Raw genomic sequence first — 13,551 nt, forward strand, 5'->3', positions numbered from 1 at the left:
CAATGCCAAATATTCCCTGGGAGGCAAAAATCATCCCTGGTTGAACATCTGGCTTACCTCGTTTTAATTCCCCCAGAGGAAATTTCTCAGCAACCTTCTGAGTCCTGAATTATCTTCAGGTTTCTATAAGGCCTAGTGTTTGGTGATTCCTGTTTTTTCCTTGCACAAGATCTGGCTCTACAAATAGTCTTCTCTTCCTTATTTCTCTGTGTATCCTGCCAATCCATTCACACACTATTTAGGGTAATCCAAGTATTTCTCACCTTCTAAAACGCCCAATTAATACTTACAGACTAAAAAGCATTTTAAAGAACATAAACTAATTACCACTAACCAAAAACATATAAAATGTCACAACTGAAGCAACAATAAACCATTAACAGAATGCAACAAAAACACACACAGTAATACAAGGTATCGTCCCTAATAAATTTTTCCAAACATTCAAAGACAAATTCTCTCTATTACACTAGATTTATAATAGATATTCAGTAAAACTCAACATTATTAGTTAAAACTCTAAAAAAGACAGATATGGACAATTTAATTTTTTTAATTCTCTTCTTCCACTGGCCTCTTACAAATTAACATTCCCCAAGTGTTGTTCTCTTACCACAAAAGACACACATTAGATAATTTCATCTATACTCATACTTTCGATTACTACCTGTAAGCCATTAACATATAAATGAATATCCCCAACACAATTTCCATCCCTAGTGATACTCAGATATCCAACAACATACTGGACATGTCCATCCTGATGTCTTAAAGGCACCTTAAACTCAACTATCTAACAGTCAGGTCATTCCACTATGTCTGTTCTCCACAATTTATGATACTACCATCCACCCACATCAAGAAAATAAAACCAAAAAAAAAAAAAATTTACACGACAGCAACGATGACAACAGTAGCATTTACATTAGCAAAAATATCAAAAACAGCCCAAATGTCCAAAGGAGAAAAAAACAAAATGCCAAGGTAGAATTTTGATAGTCATTAGAAATAAGAAGTACATAAATTGCATAAAGTAATTTTGTAAGAAAGAGATAAATTAATGTGTCATATATAAGTATTCTAACACAAAGAAAACACACTGAAAGAATACACACTAAAATATCAATAGTACTTACCTGTAGGGTGGTAAAAGATGGAGATGAAAGGGTATACAAAGAATTTTTTAAAATACCTTCCCATTTTACTTATATGTTTATGCAATGTTTGAATCTTTCACATCAAAAAAGAATGTACTTATCAGTCGTGAAATAAATAACTATATAGGGCTTCCCTGGTGGTGCAGTGGTTGAGAATCCACCTGCCAATGAAGGGGATACGGGTTTGAGCCCCGGTCCGGGAAGATCCAACATGCCGCGTAGCAACTAAGCCTGTGCGCCACAACTACAGAGCCTGCTCTCAAGAGCCTGCGAGCCACAACTACTGAAGCCCACGTGCCTAGAGCCCGTGCTCCGCAACAAGAGAAGCCACCACAATGAGAAGCCCGCACACTGCAAGGAAGAGTAGCCCCCACTCGCCACAACTAGAGAAAAGCCCGCGCGCACAGCAACGAAGACCCAACGCAGCCAAAAATAAATAAATAAATTTATACATATTAAAAAAAACTATATAGTGTTTATATCTATGTAAAATATATCGGGAAAGGTCAAAAGTGAAACTGGATGTCTACACAATAACCTGTACACAAATGTTCAAAGCAGCATTATTCATAACAGCCAAAAAGTGGGCACAACCCAACTGTCTATGAACTAACAAATGGATAAATAAAATGTGGTATGTCCATATAATGGAATATTATATTTAGCCATAAACAGGAATGAAGTACTGATACATGTTACAACATGGTTTAACCTTAAAAACATTATGCTAAGTAAAAGAAGCCAGTCACAAAATGCCACATGTTGTTTGATTCCATTTATCTGAGATGTCCAGAACAAACAAATCTTCAAAAAAAGAAAGCAGATTGATGGTAGTAAGTGGGCAGGGAAAAAAAAAAAAGGAATAACATGTTAGTATAGGTATTTTCATCATTTTTGGAATGATGAAAATATGCTAAAATTAGATAGTGGTAATGGTTGCACAACTCTGAATATACTGAAAACCCCAGAGTTGTAGTCTATAGGGGTTGATTATATCTCCATAAAGCTATTACCAAAAAAGTGAATCTGAAATGAAACAGACTTTAATATGCATCAGGCTTTTTAAATAAACCTAAATTTGTCTTATGAAAATTATCTATTTTTGTTTTTGAAGAAAAATTTCATTTAGTGACCATGGTCACAACAAAGTTTCAAATACTAGTTGAAATGATTTAACAAAATAAAACAAATTTCCATGTCAACAGGATTATCTTCATTAACACTACTAGTATTTATTTAATAACTCAATTTTCTGATGGGTTAATATAGTCTAAAACAACATATTTTAAACATAAACAGTGACAGATGCTAGGGATCTGCATATTTTCTATCTCAAATACCTTACAGAGAAATTATCTAGGTATTATATATCTTCTAAAGTGGAACTATATCTGCATTATAAAGGATATGTCAGAAAGACTGTACTGGGCTTCCCTGGTGGCACAGTGGTTGAGTCCGCCTGCCAATGAAGGGGACACGGGTTCGTGCCCCGGTCCGGGAAGATCCCACGTGCCGCAGAGCGGCTGGGCCTGTGAGCCATCGCTGCTGAGCCTGCGCTCCACAACGGGAGAAGCCACAACAGTGAGAGGCCCACGTACCGCAAAAAAAAAAAAAAAAAAAAAAAAAGAAGAAAGACTGTACTATCTGTAGGGGAAAAAAATAAATTATACTTGCCTTTCTCTTAACCATCACTAAAGATGATACAATAGAAATATTTCCTAATATAAAGTCCTTAGAACAGTTCCTGGCACATCATAAGCATTTATTAATTTACTGATATAATATTTTTGATGAAAAGAAAACATGAAAAAATATATTTACCTTAGTTACTCATTTCACTTAACTAGTTATCAACTCTATTTCCATATTACCTTTATCCCTTTCAGCTTCAATAATTACATTAATTCTAAACTATTAAATTATTTACATTAAAGCAGCAGTTCTCAAAGTGCGGTACAGGGACTATGGGGATTCCAGAGACCCATTCAAGGGGTTCATGGGATCAAAATCATACACAGGTAAAAGATCAATTCAAACCACAAACAGACCAATGAAATTTAACGCAACATTGTGTGAAAAGTATATAGATACAGTTTCAGATTCCACATTGCAACTAACCTTTAAGAAATTACCACTTGTTGGGACTTCCCTGGTGGTCCAGTGGGTAAGACTCAGCAATCCCAAATGCAGGGGGCCCAGGTTCAATCCCTGGTCAGGGAACTAGATCCCACATGCATGCCACAACTAAGAGCCCACATGCAACTAAAAAAGGATCGGGCACGCTGCAAGGAAGATCCCACATGCTACAACTAAGACCTGGTGCAGCCAAAATAAATAAATATTAAGAGGAAAAAAAAAACACCTTTATTAAAAAAAAAGGCAATTACCACTTGTTGAGTTTTGTTGTAGAGTCAAAGAAGAGTATCACAATTATCTGAAAATGTTATTAAAGTACTCCTCCCAACACACTGGTGTGAAGCTAGATTTTCTTCATATGCTTCAACCAGAACAACATATCAAGATTGAATGCTGAAGCTGATAAGAGAATCCAGCTGTCTTCTATTAGGCCAAACATTAAAGAGATTTACAAAAATGTAAAACAGTTGCCATTCTTTCACTAATTTTTTTTGTTTTGGAAAATAGTTTTTCATTTAAAAAGTTATTTATATGAACCTGCAATTAGTTTATTATTTATTTTTCAATGAATTAATAAATATACTTGTTAATTTCAAATACAGTAACTGTGAATAGATATAACCCACATAAAACAAAAGCTATTTGGAGTCCTACATAATTTTAAGAATGTAAAGGGGTCCTGACCAAAAAGTCTGAGACCACTATATTAAAGTAATACTTAAGGGAATTCCCTGGCAGTCCAGTGGTTAAGACTCCACCCTTTCACTGCCAAGGCCAGGGTTCCATCCCAGGTAGGGCAACTAAGATCCTGCAAGCTGCGAGGTGAGGCCAAAAATAAATTAATTAATTAAATAAAAATTAAAGTAATACTTAAAACCCCATTTTTAATTTATATTCTGAGTTTTATCTCTCATGAATCTCACATATGAAGCCATAAATCTTTAAAGTAAGCTGAAGAGCGCAGATGACATAAATCTTGATTTCCTCAGGTGTACTAAAATGAAGTTAAGCTTAAGATGTAGCTCCCTCAAAAAAGACAGGATGGTCAAGTAAACAGAATGATGTTATTATCAAAAGTAACCACAGTAGCTAATATACAGAACTTATGCAGAAATAGAGCCAAAGAACTTTTGCTGTGCCAACAAAAAGGGATGCACAGAAAAACATTGAAGGCTGAGCTTCAGAGGGGTTAACAGAGCCCTTAATTGAATTATGTATGGTAACAATTTTACTGGAGTTGGTTTCTACCTACCATCTAAACTTCTGATCACCTTCAGCTGAGGTTATTCAAATTACTCAACATGTAACATAAATCTGCTAACAAAACTCACGAAAAAATATTTAACTATTAAAAAAATCCATTGTGCAATGCTAGTCTCCTTCATTATTAGAATAATTACAGTCAGCTTTGTGCTGTGATGAATTACCAGGCTAAAAAGGGCCATCCAGCAAAAGAGGTTAATGACATCCATTAATTAGGGTCCTTTTTCAGTTCTTCTGGAAGCATAATTTACCGATTTAAAGGCCTAGCACAAAATCTTGTTTGGGTCTGACGTTAAAAAAAACTACTTTTTAACTACAGAATTATAATACTAATCAACGAGAAATGACAGCATATTTTCTTTACCCGGGAATTAGTAAGGTGGGCAGAAGCTCATAACATAAGGGAGGTTTTGTTCTAAGAAGGGTACTTCCAAAGACACACATCTGACCTAAGGGGCATACACTGCATTCTGCCCAAAAGGGGGAAGTGTCTGTTACAGTTTTCTCATTTCTGCACATGCTCTAGGTCTGAATTTGCAGATTCCAAATTAAGCACTTTTTATCCCACTCTCATTTCTAATTCCACGGTGAGATTTTTTAAAGTTTTTCAAATTAAAAAAGTTCCATTGGTATTGATCCCTTGTGTAAAGCAGAAACTAAGGACTTAATCAGAAGAGGCTGAATATAACATAATTCACGGCATCCAAAATGTTTGAAATTGAAATTGTGTTTTACCTTTTTTTTTAAATAACGTTTAGGTGAGGAAAAAACAAAGCACACCGACATCCTACTCTTCCACTAAGTAGCATTCTTTTACTGATTTCTGTTAAGGCTATTTACTGAAACATCGTTTGATAATACTATTCAAATACTGTGTGCTGCAACTACTTCCTGCTAAAAGAATCCCTTTTCAGCTACCGAAGGCTACCCGAAAACAAGATGCACAGTGCTTCTAAAACCTCAAGGATTTAACTCCTTCCTCCTCCCCCGCCCCCACTCCTGGAAAATACCGTACGTGCGGGTTTTCAAAACAAAACATTTGGGGATGAGGGAGGGGGAGGTTAAGGGTCTGGGAGTGGCAATGTTCTCCAGTTTTTGGAGTTGCTATCTCTCCCATTCTGCCCGAGAAAAACAAACCCCCGTTATAAAACAATCTTAAGAATAGTGATCAAAATCGAGGACCCAATTCCCTTCTGCTCGCATCTATCTCTACAAACTTCACTATGCCCCTCAACACACCCAATTTCTTCTCCAGAGCAGCCCTGCCTGAGCCCAGACAGTCCTGTCCAACCAGAACCACACTATGACCTTGGACCCGGGCCACCGCTCCCCTCCCAGTCTAAGGGCCGTGAGGCCAGGATCCTCACATCCCGCCCATTAGACTGCTGAGGCCTCAGGGTTCACGCAAGGTCAGCGGGGGGCGACGGGCAGGGGAGCGAGCCGCAGGACCGCAGCTCCGCCAGGGCTGGAACGGCGGGTTCGGGGGAGACGCACGGAAGGAAAGACGCCGGGGGTGGGGACGAGGCCGGGCAACCTGCGGGCCGGCGCAGACACCTCCCCGGCCGCCGCAAAGGCTGCACGCCACCTCGGGGGCTCCGGAAGCCCGCGCGGCCGCCTGGGAGCCCCGGCCTGACCCAGTCCTCGGCCATGGCCCCTTACTACCGCTGACCACCCAGCAGGCCGCGGCAGGTGATGCGGCGACTGGGCAGCCGAGCCGCGCAGGTTGGTTGCCTGCCTCAGGCGACCGCGCCTCCGAGCCGCCCACTCCCTCCCAGGGGCGCCAGGAGCCGGGACCCGAGGAGTAGGAAGGGCGTGCGAGGCAGCACGACACAGAGGGGCGGGCAGGAAGGGGGAGAAGCGTCCGACTCTCCGGAGGGGCTGGCAACAGGGAGGCGAGGACGCTGGCGACGAGACAGCAGGCGGCGGGGCGGTCGGGACGCTACCGTACCTTCCTCGCTCCGGGCCAAGGGTCCGACGAGAGCTAGCAGACCGCCTCACATCCGGGTATCGGGAGACACTCAGCTGCTTCTGCCGCCACCACCGCCTCTCCCGCGGCGCAGCAACGCCAAACTTCCGGCGACGACGGCTACGCCTCGCCCGTCAGATGGGAGTTACCTGGGACCGTCTTGGGCGCGCTTGCGCAACGCTCCTTTTCTGCCTGAACCGGCTCAGCTGACGTGCCCAGAAGATGAAGATGGCCGCCACGCTCGTTGCGTGTCACGCAGTTTTTCACCCCGGCCCGGACTGCTGGGCGTCGGGGAAAGACGAGTCAGCGTCTGACCGCAGCGCAGGCGCGGTGGGAGGCCTCGCGTGCGCGCACCGCGGGTGGGCGCCTCTCCGGATAGCGGCAGACTCTTCCCTTTACCCGCTCGTCTCTTGGAGTAAAGCCACCTACGCCCCCAGCGGTGGTGGTTTGTCTTGAAAATCCGTCGCCACTGGTTCTTCTGTTGGTTGCAGGTACTGCTCTCTGCGACTTTCAGTTCAGATACCTCTAATCCTCGACAGGGGTCAATGTAAAGAAAAGGGTGGACGATTGACCCTTCTCTCTCCTTCCCGGCACTGCACTCCAGCGCCTCCCTAAAATGCAGGGCTTCAGTGTCTCCTTGCACACTTTCCTCCCTGGGCATCAGAGCACGAGAGTCGACAAGAAATTGTAGAAAATTCCACCACGTTTAGTCATGGCGGGTGTTCAAAGCTTTGACTCTTAGAGACCTCTAAAGATAGAATCCAGGGTTCTCGCACTAGGATTCTTGGTTCTACCCTGCTTTTGAACACGCCCTCTGTGCTACTCTTTCCTTATTTGCAGAACTGTGAGGATGGGCAAATGGGTGCTCTTGCCCTTGAGAATCTGAAGAGAGGTTCTCCACTTCCGGCCCTCCTTTTTTGAAGCCAAGTCCAGCCAAAATGTGCTCTAAGTTTGCGAAGCCTGATGTTTTTATGAGAATACATCTTCCACAAAACTTTATTGAGCTGCCTGTCAGTTTAGTTTGGGGAGGTTCTGTGGTTTAAAAACCAAAATGAGAAGTATTGGTGGGTGAAGCCATTGGTCACATCACCATACCTTGTGTTATGGCAAAAACCTGTCTTCCCCCCCGCCCATCCCCAGTGCCTGATACTTTCATTTGTCCCTTGTTCAACACAAGTTTAAACAAGTCCAGTTATACGGGGATTTTTTTTTTTCCCTGTAGTAAGTACTGGAGTACTAAACAATCATCATCAACTGGTTGGTTGAGTCGGAGGATGTGGAACTGGGGATACGGAGGGGCGACTGTAAGTTATGCATGGATTTTCTACTGAGCAGAGGCTCTGTGCCCCTAACGCCAGAGTTGTTCAGGGGTCAACAATATACTTTAATGGCATATACCAAACGGCTTAAATTGGGGAAAAACTCAGGAGTAGACTGCCAACCTGATTAAAGCTGGTTATCTACTGTTGATAGAATATCTGACCTATATTTGCCTTCACCTTCAGATTGTCAGACAATTGGTGGGATTTCTCTTTGTGTGTAAACCACTTTATCTGTAGTAACTCAAATTGTGGCATACACACATACACAAACCATATTTACAAGTTTCCATTTCCAAAAAATGGGCCTCTGCTTTTTTTTTTTTCTTTTAAAGATGTTGGGGTAGGAGTTAATTAATTAATTTTTGCTGTGTTGTGTCTTCGTTTCTGTGCAAGGGCTTTCTCTAGTTGTGGCAAGTGGGGGCCACTCTTCATCGCGGCGCGCAGGCCTCTCACTATCACGGCCTCTCTTTTTGCGGAGCACAGGCCCCAGACGCACAGGCTCAGTAGCTGTAGCTCACGGGCCCAGTTGCTCCGCGGCGTGTGGGATCCTCCCAGACCAGGGCTCGAACCCGTGTCTCCTGCATTAGCAGGCAGATTCTCAACCACTGCGCCACCAGGGAAGCCCTTTTTTTTTTTTTTTAATATTTATTTATTTGGCTGCGTCTGGTCTTAGTTGCAGTATGCGGGATCTTTTAGCTGCTGCATGCGAGATCTAGTTCCCTGACCAGGGATGGTATCTGGGCCCCCTGCATTGGGAGCATGGAGTCTTAACCACTGGACCACCAGGGAAGTCCCAGGGCCTCTGCTCCTGAGCAATCTATTCCACTCTACTTGTATTGGCCACAATCAGGAGCGTTGGAATCCTTACAAATGTCACATCATATGAAATCTTATGTATTTATTTTTGATACATAAGGAATTCATATTTGATGTATAATTCCTGTCTGCAATTTGTTCTAGGTTTTCTTTTCTAAAACTAAATACAATCAGGTGTTTAAGCATGCTGTGAAAATATAAAATAGTTTGCTTTTACAATACTGTATTATACACTTCAGAGTTGGGTCGTTTGATTTGTTGTCTACTAAAAAATAATCGTGATCCAGTGAGTAAATTATCTTGCTTGACTGAGCTTTCAAGGATCATATAAGCTCACAGCGAATTTATCCTAGTAAAAATAGAGGCTTCCATTCCAGAGAGCTCTTGAGAAAGTCCCCGGGGGGGAGAGCTGTGATTGGTTAATCTTTTGCCATGTGCACATGCTAAAAACAAATGCTGTGGCCTAAATGATGCATCTTGGTGCTGAACATTATGGTTCTGTAAATTTGTGAAGTTCTTTTTCAGAACCCTACACAAGAAACATAAGCCCCTACTTGTAAATTCTTTTGCCAAACTTAAAATTGTGAATGTAATCTGGATTTGTTTAAATTGTTTGCTTTCCTTGCTCACTCCAAATTGCAGAACGTACTTTTTTGCGCATGCTTATCATTAACACATCTACTTCTAAAAACTAATGATGGAATGGTTGTATTGCCCCACATGTTGCATTCTTATTTCCTTGTTCCTTTTCTTTCTTATGACCAATCTAAATGCCTGTAATATATAAAACCTCAGCTAACTCCAAGAAGACAGAGTAGTCTCACTTTCAGACTGACCCTCCTGCTAGCAGCAAATAAAGGCTTTTCCTTTGTTGCTCCATTCTTGATGACTTTATTTCAGGACTCTTGACAGTTTTATACTTATGAGAGAGTAAAAATCCTAAAAAATTTTCAAGCTAGAAAATAAAAACAAAGAAAAATTATAGCAATTTGGTCCACATTGGATCACCAGGAGATTATTAGGAACTGTTCGGAAGACAGGGAGATAGATGTTGAGAAGGCAGCACACATATGTCCATTACAGTCTTGCTACTCAAATTGAGATCCATGGAATAGGAGCATCTTCATCAACTGAAAGCTTGTTAGAAGTGCAGAATTTCAGACCCCATACCAACGGAATCAGAATTTTCATTCTAATATTTCCTCCAGTTGAGTCCTATGCACATTAATGTTTGATGAGAATTGCCTCACAACATTCAAGAATTCTGATGACCAGGGATGAAGTCCAAGCTGGAGATACAAATTAAAGCCGTAGTTTTGGAGATCACCTAGGCTAAAGGAGAAAGTATCCATTAGAGAAGCATAACATGATCTCTGGATCTCTGGGCACTGTGGGGAACCCTTCTGAGGTTTGTGACCAGAATTTAAAGTGAAAATAATCAGTTAAATTGTGTGATTTTTCTGGACTTCCCTGGAGGCGCAGTGGTTAAGAATCCGCCTGCCAATGCAGGGGACACGGGTTCGAGCCCTGGTCTGGGAAGGTCCCACATGCTGCGGAGCAACTAAGCCTGTGTGCCACAACTACTGAGCTGCGCGCCTAGAGCCCGTGCTCCACAACAAGAGAAGCCACCGCAATGAGAAGCCCGCGCACCACAACGAAGAGTAGCCCCCGCTCGCCACAACTAGAGAAAGCCCGCGCGCAGCAGCAGAGACCCAACGCAGCCAAAAATAAATAAAATTAAATTTTTAAAAAGTTGACATTAAAAAAAAATTGTGTGATTTTTTTTCAGGCACGTTAAGTAATGTTGAGGTTCCTGGTGTTGGAGCAGAGTTAGCATAATCCTCTGGACTTCTCCCAGAACTTCCTTTCATTGAGTAAATTTCGTGCTGCTGAATACACGGAGCCCTGCCATGCCCGCTAATGGGATTTAATCTCCTCAAATTTCCCTCTTACCGGAAGTTTCCTCCTAAAGCTGCCCTAAACCCCCTCAGCAGTTGCAAGGCACACCTCCAGCCGCCAGGGGCCGAAGTGGCGCTTCTCACGGCCGGAAGGGAGAGCTCAAGGGTGGTCTCGGCATTTCCGCTGTGCGTCCGCACCGGTACGCGCGCTCTTTACGTCGGAACCCTAGGAGTAAGTGTTTCCGGCCATTCATATTCGTAGCCGGTCGGCGCTCACTTGCTGGGTTTTGTTCGCTATCCGACCGAAAGGGTGACGGCGCCGCTAAGATGAAGCTCGTGAGGTGAGGAGGTGACCAGGCGGGGTGAGGACTGTGAGGGGACAGTCTGAACGGTGTGGGCCGGGAGCGGGAGGCTGGGCTGCCCCAGAGGCTGGAGGCGCGAAAGCCGCGTGTGCGCGCGGCCTGCTAACGGCCTCCGGCGCCCGCCGCTCCCGTCCCATTTTGGCCGCGCCGCCGCGGCCGCTCGGACCCGGGCTTCAGACTGGGTCGCGCGGGGATTCCCCCGTATTTTCCAAGAAGTGGAGGTAAAGGCCGGGCCATGTTTTCCCACCCAGAGTCTTCGAGGCCGTAGAGCTGCAGCGCCAGGCTTACAAGCTCTTACTCCCGGTGACTTACCGACTTTCATTTTAAGTAGAACTTGTGCTCTAGTCTAGGTTGCGTTTCTGGCTCGTCTCAGCCTCAGGAGCCGGCAAATATAACTAGGTCCACGCTCGCTGAGAATGTGGGAGACATAAAAATACTACTGCGTAAGTAGTTTAAGTTAAATGCCTTTTTCGCGATGAAACTACCATCGCACTTAAAAGAGTACTTAGAAGCTGCAGGAGTTTATCTGGAAATAATGAAACCTAATTCCGAAATGTTTCAAATCAGGGATGGAGTTTTGACTCCGTAAGTTTATCCTATCACTTCTTTTTCCCCCCTTGTTGTTACTTACCAGACTTAACGTTATTCAACCGACATTTCCCCTTAAAATAGGACTTTGCTTTAGGAAAAAAAGTCTCCCAACGTGGGACAGAATCTCTTTTCTGTATTTTTTGACTGATTACACAGATAATCGAGATTTCTTCTGGTTCATTTCTTAGTTTAAATTTGGCCGGTTAGCTGAGCCTACTGACAACTTGTTTACTGATTGGAGTAATTCATTCTAAACTACTTGCAAATAGATTGGGTTTTAGTGTTTTTCCTTGAGGCTGAGAGCTTGCAGCATAGAAGCAGAGGTTTCTAATAACCCAGCCGGCAGTCACAAACTAGGATTGTCAGTGTTATTGGGCACCTGTTACCCTGTGCTCTCATAATGTATTCTTTTTTTTTTCGAGACAGAGTCCCTGCCTTGTTGGAGCTTTATGTTTTGTGGTGAAGGTAGACAAGTAGATAGTTTCTAGTATGTTTGAAATATCATATAAAATCCTTATTATTCAGGGTGGAGTTTGTAGAGAGGGCATTTAAGGTTAACTTTTTGTCCATTTTTTTCTTACAGTTTTATTGAGATGTAATTGGCGTACGACACTGTATAACTTTAAGGTATACAGCATAATTATTTGATTTACATCCATCACGAAGTGATTAACACAATAAGTTTAGTGAGCATCCATCGTCTCATATAGGTACAAAATTAAAGAAATAGACAAAAAATTTTTTCTTGTGATGCGGACTCAAGATTTACTCTTTTAACTTCCATATATAACATACAGCAGTGTTAATTATATTTATCATGTTGTACATTACATCCCTAATACTTATTTATCTTATAACTGGAAGACTTCGTCCATTTTTATTTGAAGTATAACTTTGGGGGGAAACGTCTCAGAATTTAAAGTTTATTTTTTCAATTTCTCAATACCTGCCAGTCTGAATCTGTAGTTAAGTTTTATGTCATACTCTTTGGAATCAGTTTGTCTCATTTAAAGGTAGTCTGTGTTGTGACGGAATTTTCCTATAAATTTTAATAGCTGTACTGAATCCTATTCTGTGTCTTACACTATAGAAATAAAGTTTCTAATAACTGGAGAATGTATTTTACGCCAGGAAAAATGGGTGTTTGTTTAACTGGTTTGCAGATTTGGTTGACTTTGTTATTTCTTTATCTCAGTTGGTGACACTGTTATACTGTCTCCCTAACCAAAAACCTGGGAGTCGTCTTTGACTTCTTCCTCTTGATAATCTTGATAATCTGATAAGTTGCCAGGTTTTGGCAAATTTACCTACCTAATATAAGTATCTTTCACTATCCCATTCTCTTTGATTTTTGAATTTAATAGTGTGAGTTTGGATACCATTTCAGTGCTATACTGAAGGATACCATTTTATCTGAATATTTGAGTATTATCTGAATATCTTAAGTTATAATATCTTAAGTTACAGTATTATCTGAATATCTTAAGTAAGTTAAGTTACTGTAATGGACATAGGTGTGCTTATCTGAATATCTCTAAGTATCTTTCACTATCCCATTCTCTTTGATTTTTGAAGTTAATAGTGTGAGTTTGATTTTTGAAGTTAATAGTGTGAGTTCGGATACCATTTCAGTGCTATACTGAAGGATACCATTTTATCTGAATATTTGAGTATTATCTGAATATCTTAAGTTACAGTAAGCAGAAAGAATTCAGGTAGTGAAGGATTCATCAGAAAATAATTTGAATTTGCTTGGTTCCTTGGCTCGGATAACTGTTTATTTCTCCTACCCTCAGTACACCTTCCTTGCCACTCCAGTCGACACCACTAAGCTGTTCAGGCTCCCTTTTCTTCCCACCCGTGTTCTTTAATCTCACTTCTTAAAGTAAATATCTCATACAGTGAAATTCAGTGTGCATTTCCCAATTTTGAAAAATGTATACACCTGTGAAACCCAAACTGCTGCCTGGATAGTGAACTTCTGGACTCTGTTCTGTTTCATTGACCTATTTGTAGTTCCTGTGTCTTGATTACTTTAAT

The 13,551-nt window shown here is 41.9% G+C and overlaps 2 protein-coding genes across 20 annotated transcripts in view; one reads left to right on the plus strand and one right to left on the minus strand.

The window, feature by feature from the left end:
* Positions 1–7,323, minus strand: part of ESCO1 (establishment of sister chromatid cohesion N-acetyltransferase 1) — a 93,395-nt gene extending 86,072 nt beyond the window's left edge. For 9 of the 14 annotated variants that reach the window (XR_016387598.1, XR_016387600.1, XR_016387599.1 and 6 more), the window contains exon 1: positions 6,505–7,318. The gene's annotated coding sequence lies outside the window, so the exon portion shown is untranslated. Of the gene's footprint in view, positions 1–6,504 lie in introns of all 14 variants that reach the window. The other 5 variants (XM_089894975.1, XM_089894974.1, XR_016387602.1 and 2 more) reach the window with 4 other exon arrangements.
* Positions 6,794–13,551, plus strand: part of SNRPD1 (small nuclear ribonucleoprotein D1 polypeptide) — a 49,831-nt gene continuing 43,073 nt past the window's right edge. For 4 of the 6 annotated variants that reach the window (XM_089894978.1, XM_022586805.3, XM_022586807.3 and 1 more), the window contains exon 1: positions 10,778–10,899. In XM_089894978.1, coding sequence (XP_089751104.1) covers positions 10,886–10,899 — 14 coding nt within the window. In that variant the 5' untranslated portion in view covers positions 10,778–10,885. Of the gene's footprint in view, positions 7,014–10,687; positions 10,900–13,551 lie in introns of those variants that run through there. The other 2 variants (XM_022586808.3, XM_022586804.3) reach the window with 2 other exon arrangements.

The sequence above is a fragment of the Delphinapterus leucas genome, chromosome 14 (genome assembly GCF_059928025.1).
Source record: "Delphinapterus leucas isolate spDelLeu-1000000601 "Yukka" chromosome 14, BTC_Dleu_Yukka2, whole genome shotgun sequence".
NCBI lineage: Eukaryota > Metazoa > Chordata > Mammalia > Artiodactyla > Monodontidae > Delphinapterus > Delphinapterus leucas.